General features: G+C 36.7%; 1 protein-coding gene across 1 annotated transcript in view; it reads left to right on the plus strand.

The window, feature by feature from the left end:
* LOC135198762 (cytochrome P450 306a1-like) overlaps positions 1-17,500 on the plus strand; it is a 179,090-nt gene that overhangs the window by 917 nt on the left and 160,673 nt on the right. The window contains exons 2-3 of the mRNA XM_064226671.1: positions 6,197-6,376; positions 9,334-9,544. Coding sequence (XP_064082741.1) covers positions 6,212-6,376; positions 9,334-9,544 — 376 coding nt within the window. The 5' untranslated portion in view covers positions 6,197-6,211. The remainder of the gene's footprint in view (positions 1-6,196; positions 6,377-9,333; positions 9,545-17,500) is intronic.

Genomic DNA, 17,500 nt, shown 5'->3' on the forward strand with positions numbered 1-17,500 from the left:
ACTTTCATTCCTTTTACTGTTCCTCCTTTCTTATTATCTTTCTTCCATCTTACTTTCCAATCTTCCCTAGCAATTGATTTATAGAGCAACTGCGAGGCTTTCTTCCTGTTACACCTTTCTAATCTTTTCACTGTCAATTTCCGTTTCAGCGCTGAATGGCCTTAGTTGCCCCAGTGCTTGGCATTATGCCTAAAACCTATAAAACAATCAATCAATCACGTTATAAAAAGTCATTAGCAAGACCGTACCTTGTGGTTAAGAATGAAATACAGTAGCCTATGCCTTTCTTATCTCAGACAAATATTGATGAGAAAATAAACTGTGCGCTGGTAGCATTTTCCTGTTTTAAACAGATTAGCGTGAATGACTCCGAAGACGTTCTGTTGATTCCAGTGAACGTTGATAGGGAAAATGAATTGAAGTGTTATGAGTATCATAATTGCGTCATCGTGTATGAAGGGAAAGTGACCGGTAGAATCCTATTTCGCTTTATTTATTATAATTTTTTAATTTTATTTTATTTATTTTCTTTTTTTTTCTATTTATCTCATTAATGTATTTGGTTCAGCCTCGAATCGGAAATGCAGATTCATTCGTCTCGGTCTCGTCATCGTTTGTAGAAAAAAAAGTCAAGTATATCTTAGTTTAACCTAGACCACTGATCTGATTAACAGCTCTCCTAGGGCTGGCCCGAAGGATGAGCTATTTTTACGCGGCTAGCAACCAATTGGTCACCTAGCAACGGGACCTACAGCTTATTGTGGGATCCGAACCACATTATTTCCAGAAAGGAATTTCTATCACCAGTAATAATTTCCTCCGATTCCGCGTTGGCCGAGCCGACAATCGAACTTCGGACCACCGGATTGGTAACTGAGCTTCGCGCGAAAACCACTCATCCAACGAGGAACTATCGTTTGTAAAAACCAGTGGACTTACTTTCGTCAATATTAAAATCAAAGAAGTTCAAAATCTCTGTCGATAAAAAGACAAGTTACACTCGGTTTCGTCATCATTTTAAAGACAAGCTAGTCATGGTCTCGCCATCATCATAAAGACAAGAGTCCTGGTCTTGTCATCATTATAAAGACAAGTTTCCGTAGGGGAGTAGTGCCGTCAATGCACCTCATGCAGGTGCACTGTAGGCGTTACTTGAGGCTCTTTGCAGCGTCCCTTGGGCCCCTAGCTGCAACCCCTTTCATTCCTTTTACTGTACCACCATTCATCTTCTCTCGCTCTCCCATCTTGCTATCCACCCTCTGCTAACGATGGTTTCATGGTGCAACTGCGAGTTTACCTCTTGTTACGCCTTTCAAACCGTCCTAATCTCAATTTCCCTTTCGGTGCTGAATAACCTCTTCGTAAGTCCCAACGCTTGGCCTTTGGCCTAAACTATGTATTCCATTCCATTCTCGGCCTCGTCATCATTAAAAAGCTACTCTTGGCAACGTCATCATCAAAAAGCGACTCTTGGCCGCGTCATCATTAAAAAGCGACTCTTGGCCTCGTCATCATTAAAAAGCGACTCTTGGCCTCGTCTTCATTAACACTAGAATGCCCGATGGAGTCATTTTGACTCCTTGCCACCATTCAAAATGCTCCCGACTCTGTTCTTTCTCATATTTCAATGAATCCTTCTATGAATTTTAATGATTCTGAGTATATCACATCATGTAACTATAGAAGGGTATATTGGATTACTTTAGATATTAATTTTTCAGTTTTTTAATGGATGCCTAAGGGAGTCGTTTTGAATCCTTTCAGCGAGACTCGAGTAAAAAATGTAAATCTCGTTTTCTAATCATTTTTACATAACGTATTCAACTCTAATATAGTGTTTGTTTCATTTTAGGCCTGCATATTTCTTCCTTCCAAATTTCCTCATTTGTTTTAGTCATTTTCCTCATGATTCAAGCAAATTTCGTACTTGCAACATTGGTGTATTCCACTATGCAAGCAAGCCATGTTAAGGAATAGATTTTGTGAAATTCTTCAGGTTTTGCGATTTGGCTATATATCTACACGTTCTCTGAGACTCAAAACTGATGAATTTACAATATTCTCGACAGTGTGGAACAAATTTATTGATAACAGTATTACTTGCTACAAACCTGGGCCTTTTATAACTATTGATGAGCAGCTCTTCCCCAGTAAGGCAAGATACCCTTTTACCCAATTCATGGCATCAACATTTGACAAATACGGTCAGAAGTATTGGTTAGCTGTAGATAAGGAGAGTAAATATCTGGTGAATGGTTTTCCTCACGTAGAGAAAGAAGAGCATCGTCCTATAGAAGAGAAGAGATGGTCGTCCGACAAATGGAGCCCTATTTGACCAAACGAGAAATGTCACAACAGGTAACTAATTTACATCTGTCAACTTAGCTAAGCTACTAAAGAAAAAGGGAGCCAGTATATTAAGGACTATGAAAAAAAAAGAAGAAACGTGACTGTCACAGTGAAAACCATGAAAGACAAGGTGTACTCAACTAAGATTTACAAGTCTGATGATATGACTTTAACAGCTTATCAAAGAAAAGCTAAAAAAATTTTGTTGTTCTTAGCACTCTCCACCAAGATGCTGCCCTAGCCAATAATGCAAAGAAGACACCAAAAAACAATCAAATGTTACAACGATATTAAATATGGAGTTGACATTTTGGGCCAAATGGCTCGAAAGTATTCAGTGAGAACAAGCACAAGGCGGTTGCCTATACATTCTTTTCAAAACACCTTGGACCTGGCAGCAATAAATGCATGGACCATCTATCAGGAAGTGACAAAGGAAAAATTACCAGGAAAGAGTTCATTTGAACAATTGTCAGAGGAATTAGCAGATGTAAATATACAGTCACGGAAGAAATTGGACGAGAAGGGATATAATAAAGGAAATGGAGAAAACAATGACCAAAGAGGAGACCTAAAGAAGTACTGCCAAGTGAAGACACATTGTAAGAAGAATTGCACTATTGGTAGTTGCACGAAAGGTAAAAAATCATTATTAGCATATTGTATGATTACTAGGCTACCTATTTGTCTTTATTTCTAAGATATCTTTTAGTTTCTTCATGTTTGCAAAAATTGGAATACAATTGTAATTCCCAAAATTATAGCAAAAATGAAAGTTATACTTGTCTAATCAAGCGCTTATGATTTTTACCTGGGACCAATAATATGACATCTGTTATGCAATAAAATTACACCGATTGTATTCATGATAATAACGAATGTAAGAAATTATAGTACAATTAATATATTTCAATAAGTAATCTTAGAAATATAAAGGCGTCAAAATGACTCCCATTGATAATCCAAGTACATCACTAAATTTGAGCATCCTTAATTATAATAAAAGAGAATCATATCCAATAATATTACATCGTTTGCATACAAAACTGTAAAAATATGAGAAATAATAATAAAATGCAAAATATTTCAGGAAATAACATTAAAAATGCACAGGAGTCAAAATGACTCCCTTTGGGCATCAAGGCACATTGCTAGATCTGGGCATCCTAGCGTTAAAAAGCGACTCTTGGCCTCGTCTTCACTAAAAAGTGACTCTTTGCGTCTTCTTCATTAAAAAGCGACTCTTGGCTCTGTCATCATTAAAAAGCGACTCTTGGCTCTGTCATCATTAAAAACCGACTCTTGGCCCGTCAATCAGTTGGAGAAGGCGCTCTGCCTCGTCCCTTCATTAAAAGCGACTTCTTGGCGTCCGTCTCAAAAATTGAGAAGCGACTCTTGGCGCGTCCATCATTGAGAAAGCGGACTCTTGCCTCTGTCTTTCATTAAAAGGAGGACTCTTGGGCTCCTGTCATTCATTGAAGAAGCGACTTCTTGGCCTCGTCTTCATTAAAAAGGCCGACTTTGGCTCCGGTCATCATTGAAAAATGAGCGAACTTCTTTCGGGCCCGGTCCTTTCATTAAAAAAAGCGACTCTGGCTCCGTTCATTCATTTGTGAGAAGCGACTCTTGGCCTCGTCTTCATTAAAAAGCGACTCTTGGCTCCGTCATCATTGAGAAGCGACTCTTGGCCTCGTCTTCATTAAAAAGCGACTCTTGGCTCTGTCATCATTAAAAAGCGACTCTTGGCCCCGTCATCATTAAGAAACGACTCTTGACCCCGTCATCTAAAAAAAACCAAGTACCTTTTGGCCTCGTCGTCATAAAAAAAAACAAGTGACTCTTGGCCTTATCATCATTAAAAAAAGACAAGTGACTCTCGGCCTCGTCATCATTAAAAAAAGTGACTCTTGGCCTTGTAATTATGCAATACAGTATATTGGTATTACTGTGCTTGTGATTTAAGGGGTATAGTTAACATATTTTTCTTATGAAGGACAAAATCTGGTTGCTCTTCTTTAATCCAGGCCTAAAGAAAGCATTAGATAGACATGGGTAGGTACCCCTTTGAAAGCCTATAGGAAGGAATATCAGAAATCAAGCTGAAAGAGAGAGAGAGAGAGAGCGCGCCTCAGTGGCGTGATCGGTATGGTCTTGCCCTACCACTTCAGTGGCCGCGAGTCCGATTATCGGGCATCCTACTGAGGTGCTAGAGATGTGCATACTGGTGATAGAAGTTTACTCTCCACGTGGTTCGGAAGTCACGTAAAGCCGTTGGTCCCATTGCTGAATAACCGCTGGTTCCATGCAACGTAAAACCACCATACAAACAAGCTGAGAGAGAATACTATCTCGGGTTGACGGTACTGAGGAAATATATGATGTCAACTGAAAACAGCCACCGTAGGGAGTTAGTGCCGTCAGTGCATATTATACGTTGCACTTAAGGCATTAATTAAGGTTCCTTGCAACTGTAACCCCTTTCGTTCCTTTTACTTTACCTCCTTTCATATTGTCTTAATTCCATCTTACTTTCTACCCTCTCCTTACAGTTGATTCATAGTGCAACTGCGAGGTTTTCTTCCCGTCACACCTTTCAAATCTTTTACTGATGATTTGTATGTCAGCTCTAAATGACGTCATAGGTCCCAGTGCTTAGCCTTTGGTCTACAATCTATATTCAATTCAGTTCAACCAAGAGAAGCGACTGGAAGGTAATTCATCCCTGTCATTTTTTCAAGGGATTATTAGCGCACCAGAAATTTACTTCAGTCTTCCGCAGTAAAACACTAAATATCTGACTTCTCATTGACTCATTGAATATGCTAGAACCATCCGTCACTTATATCAGTACCCGAGTATATAAGTGTCTGTTTCCATCTGAAAAATAATGAGCTGTTTGTTGTGTATGGGGATATTTTTGGTATCTAGTGACCGAGCATAGCCATAGCTCTTCGCTTTCAAACAGTTTTTATCCAGCTGACTTGAGTCCTTCTATGTGATGTTAATGATGACAAGCTCTCTCTCTCTCTCTCTAAGTTCCTCGTTGGACGTGTGGTTTGCGCGCTCGCCTATCAATCGGGTGGACCGAAGTTCGATTCTCGGCTCTGCCAACGCGGAATCAGTGGAATTTATTTCTGGTGATAGAAATTAATTTCTCGATAAAATGTGGTTCGGATCCCACAATAAACTGTGGGTCCCGTTGCTAGGTAACCAATTGGTTCCTAGTCACGTAAAAATATCTAATCCTTCGGGCCAGCCATAGGAGAGGTGTTAATCAGCTCAGTGGTCTGGTTAATTAAACTAAGATATACTTCTCTCTATCTGTAACATTATGGAAGAAATTTTATAAAGAAAGAAGAGGCTCAGGAATCGAATCATAGTCGCTAGGAAGTGTCGTTTGATATTAATACCTTAATTTATTATGAAACCTTCGAATGATGTCTGATGATAGCATTTGTAATTATGTATAAGCATTATTCTCCGTGGGCCGGGGGGTTGGTATGTGCAGCATCCCTTGGTCCCTACCCCTACCCTGACATGCGTCCACTTTTTTTTTTTTTCGGTTGTCTTGTCTTGTCTAACACTTCTTAATTATTACTTCCCGGGGCAACAGTTGGGTTCTCGGTCATTCCCACAATCAAGATGCGTCTTCCTGCCCTAACGATTCTCTCTCTCTCTCTCTCTCTCTCTCTCTCTCTCTCTCTCTCTCTCCACTGTCTTAAGCCCTGAATGGGCGAAAGTGTCACAGAGCTTAGCTTGACAGGCAAAATTTCATAAATCAACTATTATCAATAGCTGCATTTCATCCCCATTTTACGAACGTTTAATCAGTTTCATTTTCTTTCAGGTCTTAGTGTTCAAGATGGAGTGGAGTCTGGTAGACTTCGATACGCTCGGCTGGCTGCTAGGGCCGGGCGCTTCGGAAAACCTCATTTGTGTTTTGGTGACTTTTCTGATCGTTACCGTTGTCTCCAAGTGGTGGCTTCCCTTTTGGAAGATGCCACCAGGTCCGATGGGCCTGCCAGTGGTTAGTGATTTTAGATGTTTGCTTCATCGTTACGGAGTGTCTATAACTTGTCCTGATTAGAATCGCTTTAAAGGGACTTCAAATTGTAAATTTGTCTTCAGATTAAAATCGATTTTGAAAGTGTGAATGTCCATTGTGGATTCTTCTTCAAATGAAAATTGTTTTCAATTTCATTGTTGATTGTTCTCCAAATTAAAATAAGTTTTAAAGTACTTCCATTGTAGATTGTTCAAATTAACATCGTTTTAAATAACTTCCATTGTTGATTGTTCTTCAAATTAAAATAGTTTTAAAAGTGCTTCCATTGTAGATTCTTCAAATTAAAATTGTTTTAAATTAATTCCATTTTGATTGTTCTTCAAATTAAAATCGTTTTAAAGTGTTTATACTGTAGATTGTTCAAATTAAAATAGTTTTAAATTAATTTCATTGTTGATTGTTCTTCGAATTGAAATAGTTTTAAAGTACTTCCGTTGTAGATTGTTCAAATTAAATATGTTTTAGATAACTTCCATTGTTGATTGTTCTTCAAATTAAAATCGTTTTCAAGTACTTCCATCGTAGATTGTTCACCAAGTTCATTTCATGCAACTAATATTCGCATATCAAAATATGATTGTGAGTTGACATAATCGTCTCATCGAAAAGACTCTATGAAAATCTTTAAAGTTATTCCTAATTCATATGAGAGCTTCAGTTAATTTTCGAAGCTGACATTACTTCGAAAGATGGTTATCTTAAGTGAGTTTTTCGATCGGGAAAATTAGACAATTGGCCTCGAATATGACGCTTCAGTTTGAACTAATTTAGAGCAGCCGCCATAAGTGTATCATATTTCGTTTGGTTTTCTGTAAATAAAGCCTTCAATAAGAACACAGCGCATTTCCATTATGAGAAGTATAATTCGAGAAACGGTAAACTCTTAGAAATTCTCATATTGATTCATGTAACTACCAAGTATTATTAAGGATTAAAATACTCTTCGAACGGAAGTTACAAATGTAGCACTTGGTTACAATAGTTGCAACCCCTTTCATTCTTTTTACTGTACCTTCATTCATGTTCTCTCCCACATCTTGCTACCCAACCTCTCTTTATTAATGATTTCAATTGATTATAGTGTATTGAGGCGAGCAAATCGAGCTAATAGGGTTACATAATTTACTTCTAGAAGTGCAAGTGATAGAAGAGCAGAGGTCATATTAAAAGAGCATGTATTAGCACTAGTTAGACCATCACTTCTAATACAGCCCGATCCTTACCACTTGAATTTTATCATTACAATTAAATTACAAATTATAGCCTCCTGTAATTGATTAAATTACAATTACTTACCATAATTTAATTTTCAATTTCAATTAAATTTTCACGAAATTCTGTAAATAAACATTTTAATCAAATTACAAGTACAATTACTCCAACCCTGGTTAACAGCATTTGATAGCGTGCAATGATTGCTATGGATGGTATATGGATGAAATATGGAATTTGGGACAAAGGGTCAAGTACTGGGATCTATGAGGTCATTCACTGCGAGGTTTTCCTCTTGTTACACCTCTCAAGCCTTTCTGCTCACATTTTCCCATTCAGCACTGAATGACCTCATAGGTCCCAGTACTTGACCCTTTGTCCTAAATTCCACATTTTATCCATATACCATCCATAGCAATCATTGCACTCTTTCGAATGTTGTTAACCAGGGTTGGAGTAATTGTACTTGTAATTTGATTAAAATGTTTATTTACAGAATTTTATGCAATTGTAATTGTAATTGAAAATTTAATTCTAGTAATTGTAATTTAATTAATAACAGGAGGATATAATTAGTAATTCCATTGTAATTATAAAATTCAAGTGGTAAGGATCAGGCTGTATTAGGATTGATGGCCTAACTACTGCTAATAAATAGGCAGTCCCCGGGTTACGATGGGTTCTGCTTACAACGTTCCGAGGTTAAGGCGCTTTTCAATTATATTCATCAGAAATTATTTCCAGGGTTACGACACCTACAACGCTCATCTGGCAGAAGAAATATGACACCAAACGTGCAAAATAATCAATATTTGAAGGTCTTTTTTATGCTAAATGCAATAAGAATGCAGTTTACATAGTTTTGAATGCACCCAAAGCATTAAAAGTAAGGTTTTCGTAGGATTTTTGGTGATGTTGCGGCTTACAACGATTTTCGGGTTACAACGCTTCTCAAGAACAGAACCCCCGTCGTAACCCGGGGACGGCCTACTCTTAATTTGACCTCTGCTCTTCTTCTATCACTTACACTTCTAGAAATAAAGGATGTAACTCTGTTAGCTCGATTTGCTCGCCTCAATACACTGTCTCCTGTGCCAATGATTAGAGTTTACTCTCGCACCGAAATCAGCTGTAATTGTAATGTAATTGTAATTGAATATGTTGTTAATTGTAATTGTAAAGTAATTGCTATTTCCAAATGTAATTGTAATTTTTTTAAAGTAATTGTAATTGTAATTTTTTAAGTAATGGTAATTGTAATTTACAATTCTTGAAAGTAATTGTAATTGTAATTTACATTTTTGAAAGTAATTGTAATTGCAATTTACATTTTTTGAAAGTAATGGTAATTGTAATTTATTTTAATAAGTAAGTAATTTACATTTTTTTGTAATGGTAATTAACATGTTTAAAGTAATGGTAAGTAATTTCAATTCTTTTTTAAAGTAATTGTAATTGAAATTTACATTTTTTGAAAGTAATGGTAATTTACATTTTATGAAAGTAATTGTAACTGTAATTTACATTTTTTAAGTAATTGTAATTGTAATTTACATATTTTGAAAGTAATTGTAATTTACAATTTTGAGAGTAATTGTAACTGTAATATACAATTTTTGAAATTAATTGTAATTGTAATGCATTTCTTCAAGTGTAATTACTCCAACCCTCCTGTTAAACCTATAACCATTCCCCCCTCTTGCTAGGTTGGTTACCTACCGTGGATCGATCCCAAAGCCCCGTACCTGACTTTCTCCAAGATGGTCGACCGTTACGGGAAAGTTTTCAGCCTGAAGATGGGAGGGGTCTGGGTGATTGTCATGGCTGATCCCAAAGTTGTCAAGGATACCTTTAACCTCAAGAGCACAACGGAGAGGGCGCCCCTTTTCTTGACGCACGGAGTCTTCGAAGGATACGGTAAGGGATTTTTGTTGCTGTTTTTTTTTTTTTTTTTTTTTTTTTTTGCTCCTCATTACACTTCACTTTCGCTTCACTTTCGTTTCACTTTCTCGGGTTTTATGTACAGCCCTCCCCAGGGGCCCTCTCTGGCGGGCCCTTGTACGTTTTTCAAAATAAATTGCTTCGTATATTTTATAATTGCCTTTTTAGTGTTTTCACGTCAGTGTCGTAGTCCTGCAGAAAAGGAGTGTCTTTAGTTCTTTTGTAAATTTGCTTTCTTGTTGTATGAGCTTCACATACGTCGTGAGGTATCCTAGATGGGGTAACAGTAGTAACAGTATGTGAGTATGGAACAGTTCTCGACATACACACACACACATATATATATATATATATATATATATCTATATATATATATATATATATATATATATATATATATATATATATTATATATATATATATATAATATATATAGATATAATATATACATATAGATATATATATATAATAATATATATATATTATAAATATAAATCTATATCTATATATCTATATATCTATATATTATATATTATATATATATATATATATTATAATATATATATATATATATATAGATTTATAATATATATATATATATATATATTATATATATATATATATATATATAATATATACGATATATATATATAGCGAAGTTGAGGGTGGGCTCTATCAATCCAGTAAACAGCAATTTGGTGTGAAGGGGAAGGACAATTCTTCATTCCTTTCAAAGTACTTTATTTAGCTGCGACGTTTCAAGACGTTTAGTCCCATTTCCAAAGCTATATAATAAAAAAAAAACAGACATTAAAAAAACAGACTCGGAATAAAATAAAAGAATAAAAAGTTTTTTTACATAAAACATAAAATCATCAGTACAATAAAAAAGGAAGAGTTTACCAAATGGTGCTGAGGGCACAAACCGAGTGACGACAGTTCGGGCCAGGATCAGCTTCGACTTAAACTCACGAGAGGTATAGAGGTGTTGAGGGGGTCTGAGTATTTAGTTGAGGGACAAGCTGTTTAATAAAAAGCGTTTCCAAAATTGCTGGTGGTTTGTCGTTAGGAGTTCGGTCTATGATTTTAAAATCCTTGTAAATGACATCGAATTTACATATTTTTGCATGTTCACGTGTGCAAGAGAATTCTGGATTTGATAATTTAACACCAGTTCGATAACTCACGCCTCGATGAGAATCCAATCTCACTTTTAACAACCTGCTGGTGGATCCGACATATTTCCCCAGGTTACATCTGGGGCAATTAAATAGGTAAATGACTCCCGAGGTCATCAGAGAGTGAAGGATCTCTTTGTATTAGCTTTAGGTCAATTGCTGGTAAAAAAAACTATCTATTATCTGCCGTAATTCTCTATAGAAATTTTTATCATGAATGAGAGAGATGCTTGCATATAGTAGTAATTTAGGTACTGTGGGTATTTCACATTTTGGATGGAAAATACTATTCAGAAATTTGTAAAGATGTTTGTGAAACAATCTGGATGGAAAGCAGTTATCAATAAAGTACTGATGGAGGTAAAGTATTTCATTATAGAAATTGTGTCAGTCAGATGTTATGCCGAGACCCCTATGGAAGAGGGTTGATAAGGAAATTAGTTTAAAATTATAAAAACAATGAATATAAAAATTAGAACCCAGGCCAGTGAAAGTAATCCAATGTCCATAAGATCACTTTTCAAATACAAAGAGACCCTTCACCCTCTGATGACCTCGGGAGTCATTTACCTATTTAATTGCCCCAGATGTAACCTGGGGAAATATGTCAGATCCACCAGCAGGTTGTTAAAAGTGAGATTGGATTCTCATCGAGGTGTGAGTTATCGAACTGGTGTTAAATTATCAAATCCAGAATTCTCTTGCATACGTGAACATGCAAAAATATGTAAATTCGATGTCAGTTACAAGGATTTTAAAATCATAGGCCGAACTCCTAACGACCAACAACCGGCAATTTTGGAAACGCTTTTTATTAAACAGCTTGTCCTTCAACTAAATACTCAGACCACATCAACACCTCTATACCTCTCGTGAGTTTAAGTCGAAGCATTCCTGGCCCGAACTGTCACTCGGTCTGTGCCCTCAGCACCATTTGGTAAACACTCTTCCTTTTTATTGTACTGATTTTATGTTGTATGTAAAAAACACTTTATTCTTTTATTCTATTACGAGTCTGTTTTTTTAATGTCTGTTTCTTTTATTATATAGCTTTGAAAATGGGAATAAACGTCTTGAAACGTCGCAGCTAAATAAAAAACTTTGAAAGGAATGAAGAATTGTCCTTCCCCTTCACACCAAATTGCTATATATATATATATATATATATATATATATATATATATATATATATATATATATATATATTATATATATATATATATATATATATATATAAATATATATATATATATATTATATATATATATACACATATATACATATATACATGCATACATATACATATATATGTTGCAGCCTCCATTTCATAGGCTCATTGGCATTGCGTCGGCATCGCACAGCTGTAAGAGAAAAGAGTAGGATACACACACACACACACACACACATATATATATATATATATATATATATATATATATATATATATATATATATATATGTGTGTGTGTGTGTGTATGTGTATATATATATATATATATATATATATATATATATATATATATATATATATATATATATATAGTTTTAAGTATACATTGACATCGATCCAAAATTTAACGAAGGCAACGTTAATTACCATATTCATCCCTAAACTGCTGGATTAAGATTAACTTATCCATACTAATGATGACATCGGTCAGTCCACGTTCCAGCACAATAAACGATAATTATCTGTATTTTTTCAACAGAATTAAAGCAAGAATATTTGAAAACCGGAATCCTGATCCAAGGCTGAGGAATCCTCCACCTTTTAAGAATAAACCTCTCCCCCTTATTAAGTTAAAATAAGATTTTGATAAAGTCTATTGGTATCTCTTCAGCCCCTAGGTGCAACCCCTTTCATTCCTTTTACTGTACTTCCATTCATAGTATCTTGCTCTCCACCCTCTCCTAACAATTATTTCATAGTGCAACTGCTTTGAGGTTTTCCTCCTGTTACGCCTTGCAAACCTACTTACTCCCAATTTTCTTTCCAGCGCTGAATGACCTCATAGGCCGCAGTGCTTGGCCTTTGGCCTAAACTTTATATTCCACCAGCGCCTCAGTGGCGTGATCGATATGGTATTGGCCTGCCGCCACGGTGGCCGTGAGTTCGATTCTCGGGCATTCCATTGAGGCGTCAGAGATGTGTATTTCTGGTGACAGAAGTTCACTCTCGACGTGGTTCGGAAGTCACGTAAAGCCGTTGGTCCCGTTGCTGAATAACCCCTGGTTCCATGCGACGTAAAAAACACCATACAAACATCTTACGGAGGTTTTCCTCCAGTTACACCTTTCAGGCCTTTTTACTGCTCAATTTCAATTTCAGCGCTGAATAACTTCACAGGTCGCAGCGTTTGACCTTTGGCCTAAATTCTACAGTCTATTCCATTTTATTCATTTCCTTGTACGTCATGTGCATTTTTCTTCCTGACCATTTTTTCCCCACTTGTTCTAATTAGTTTTGCCTTCACAAAACACTTCACGGGCAGATTCTTCCCTCTTCTCTCGTTCATTCTTCTGGATTCTCTCCTTATTACTCCCATCTGGTCAAGTTTGTCGGCATTCGTAATTCGTTTGACTTTTTCGCCTCTCTCTCTCTCTCTCTCTCTCTCTCTCTCTCTCTCCAGACTCACATCAGTTTTAGAACGCTAATATCCGATCCACTCGAAGCCAAACTGGATTCTGCTTTTTTTACACTGTTATTTTCAAGATTGTGAACGGTTTCATTTATTTAATTATTTATTTATTTTATTTACATAGAAACGTAGTCTTATTTTATGTATATATACTGTTTGCTATTTATATTTTATTTTTATACATTCTGTATATATGTATATATATGTATGTATGTATGTATGTATGAATACTTATCACATCACCATGATTCATATAAATCATTCGAGCTACAAATGTCCTTTAATATCTAATTCGGTCTACCTCGTAATTGATATATTTTCATATATGTACCGAGGGGGAATCTTTAGTTGATAATGATTTCGTCCCCCCATGGGATCTAACCACCGTCCAGTGGACGGGAAACGAAATTAGAAACGGACAGTGATCCTACCGACTCGGCTAGCAGAGAGGCTAATAAGTTTATATCGATTCTGACCATTACAAATCACCGTCGATCTCGGCGTTTTCGTAATTAGAATCGATATGAAACCCCCTCAACCATGCTAGCCGATTCGAGCGTTTGACCAACGCAGCCTTGAAATGAATACTTATCGCATCACCGTGATTCATATAAATCATTCGAGCTACAAATGTCCATTAATATCTAATTCGCTCTACCTCGGAATTTATATATTTTCATATATGTACGGAGGGAGAACGAATTAGATATTAAAGGACGGTCTATGGTATATGTGACCTGTTCCCCGTGAACTTTGCCCCGCACGTGTCGGCAAATTCATGACATGCGTTCGCTGATCTGGGTTTGTTTTGGTGTACTAATACTTGTTGATAGGTTTCCCCCCGAGAACGTCTTTGTTGACACAGTGCGCTAGGGCGTATGTCTTCCCTGAATTAATGTCTTCATATCAGTTGAAGTACGTAAACTAGCTCGTGTGTATTCAAGTGCGTAGATGGAACGCAATCATTTCTTCATTATTCTCGGCATCACCTCCAACGCCGTGCGACTCAAAAGGGTTTTCATCAGCTAAGATTTCAGATTTTTTTTTTTTTTTTCAATGTTCTGGAGCGTTGGTGTCAAACCAAAAGCTCCCAATTTCGATTCTTGAACCGGACGAGGAGGGACGATATTGGCGCTTCAGGGTCTAAAATCTAGCAAGCTTCTGTTGACTTGACTGACTCTACGTTCATATTCTCATTCTTCCATTTTGCTCTTCACCCTCTCCTAACAGTTATTTCATAGTGCAACTGCGAGGTTATCCCCTGATACACATTTCAAACTTTCTTACTGTCGATTTCCTCTTCAGCGCTGATTGACCTGAGAGGTGCCAGCACTTGGGCTTTGGCCTAAATCCTGTGTTCTATTCTATTCTGTTCTGTTGACTTGAACGAATCGGTGTTGGTGGTCGCAGTTGGAAGGGAGAGAGAGAGAGAGAGAGGAGAGAGAGAGAGAGAGAGAGAGAAGAGAGAGAGAGAGAAGTTAGAGCCAGGGCAAGAACACTTAATGTGAGTCATCAGTATGAGGTCATAATACATACTGCCAAAACGGGAGGACCTCCACGAGATATATTTCAACGCCCTCACGATTCTCTTGCTTATCATTTAGTGGAGTGGTTCCCAAAACTTCTTCCAGTACGTGAGACCTTTCAGTAGTACCAAACCTGCCATAACCCCTGCCTTTATAAGCCTTCTGAAAACGTATTCATTTCCAATGGAGCAGATACATTTTAAACATTAAATTAAAGATTAATCACAGCAGAGAGAGCAATAACAACAAACAAGAATGCTTATTAATGCTTATTAACAAGGACTGATTTAATCATGTATTTTAATGCGAAAGATTTACTTGCTTTTTTGAAACAAGCAAATCAATACGCGGGTCTAAGTGGCTCAGGGCACATCGCATCCCTGCTTCAGCATCTAAAAACTAAATATAAACAAACTGACAAACATTCCTAAGTATCATGAAATTCCTCAAAATCATGGATCCTCCATTACCACCAGAAAAAGGCTCATGAGCCCTTGGGGGTCATGAGTAGCAGTTTGGGAACCCCTGATCACTACTAGTGTGTCCCGTAAAGGGGTAGGGGTTTAAGGCCTTACTTAAAAGTTCTCTGCACCTTCCCTTCGGCCTCTAACTTCAGCCCCTTTTTCTTGCTATCCACCGCCTAACATTATTGTTTCATGGTGCAACTGCGAAGTCTTCCTCCTGTTACTCCTTTCATGCCTTTCTATTCCGGAATCTCGTGATTCTTCCAGAGTTCACTATAATACGAATGAGTCTTTGTAGCCTAATGAGAGCCATTATTGTGGTCCATCCCTCTTGTTCGGTGCATTATTTTTCCTAAAGTTGTATCCCCACTTGGCAGGTCAACATCAGAATTATCCCAGCTAGTACCATGATAATAATAATAATAATAATAATAATAATAATAATAATAATAATAATAATAATAATAATAATAATATGTCCGATGAACCATCGCATATATCAGCCACAAAATAATTATTGGATAGGTGAGCGGTCATACACACTTATATGTTTTATATATAATATATATATATATATATATATATATATATAGTATATATATATATATATATATATATTTGTGTGTGTGTGATTATATATATATATATATATATATATATATATATATATATATATACTTTACATAAACATTCATACATACATACATACACACACACACATTGGAATATCCCGATATCCTTCCTTCCTCTTTTCCCAAATGCATTTTGCTCGTCGAATAAAGCAGAGAAAATATGTTATTCACATGGAGCATTTCCATAAAAACAACCGAAGTATCGCTGAATCTAATAACATTCCGGGAAGCGTAAACTTTCGTTTTCCGCCGTTTACAGAAACAATAGACAAAGTTGGGGGAAAAGTGGTCTTTAAATATGTCTTCTGGTCCCGGAAGTGAGGCTGACACCTTCAATTTGACTGTTATTTCCTGATTTTTTTTTCTTCCCCCATTGATCTTAAAAGCAGTTAATCGGTGAAGAAGTTCGGTTAGTACTAAATAAATAAAAAAAAAAAGTAATTCACATTTAAGCGTGCATTTGATGTCTAGGCCCGTCTCTTACGACACTCCTGATTGGCTGTTGATAAGCCAATCACAAGACTGGAAACTCAGTCTCTCTCGAGAGTTCACACGAGCAGGATGTATGTACCACTTCTCCTGAGGGATACGTTTGAAAGAGGTATCCCTCAGGAGAGGTGGAAGACACATTCTGCCTATGTGAACTCTGGAGAGAGACTGAGAGTTTCCAGCCCTGGGATTGGCTTATCAACAGCCAATCAGAAGTGTCGTAAGAGACGGGCCTAGACATCAAATGCACGGTTGATGTGAATATACTATAGTACCAGCCTTGTCAACGTTTGTTCATTGAATTACGCAGTTGTGGGCGAAGTTTGTACTTTCTGAAAATTATTATTCTCATAAGTTTCATCTTTTATTTCCTATATAGGATATATTGTTGCAGTGATAAGCTTATCCAGAGCGGTTCAAACAATAGGAGGATATTGCTGATGTATTATACAGAGGATGGGTTTTAAAGAGCAATTTAAAAGTTTTAGCAAAGAGGACATTGTGATGTTATTATACAGAGGATAAGTTGTAAAGTGCAATTAAAAGTTTGAACACAGTGTGACTATTTTGATGAAAATTAAATTTGAGACAAGATTGTGCGACTTCATGGCTGGAGCAAAAGTGAGAACTGGCAGTAGATATAGGTGAAGCCAGCGCCTCAGTGGCGTGATCGGTATGGTCTTGGCCTGCCACCTCGGTGGCCACGAGTTCGATCCTCGAGCATTCCACTGAAGGGTTAGAGATGTGTATTTCTGGTGATAGAAGTTCACTCGACGTGGTTCGTAAGTCACGTAAAGCCATTGGTCCCGTTGCTGAATAACCTCTGGTTCCATGCAACGTGAAAACACCATACAAACAAACAAATGATATAAGTGGAAAATTGTAGGATCTGCAAATTATTTGTAAATGCAGTTTGGAATGGTTGGCATGTACAGATAGTAACTACCGATTGACGAAATTGAAGTGTGTTCATATAGTTATTTGAGCGCAAGTATAATTAATAA

This window comes from Macrobrachium nipponense, chromosome 22, assembly GCF_015104395.2.
Source record: "Macrobrachium nipponense isolate FS-2020 chromosome 22, ASM1510439v2, whole genome shotgun sequence".
Classification (NCBI taxonomy): Eukaryota; Metazoa; Arthropoda; class Malacostraca; order Decapoda; family Palaemonidae; genus Macrobrachium; species Macrobrachium nipponense.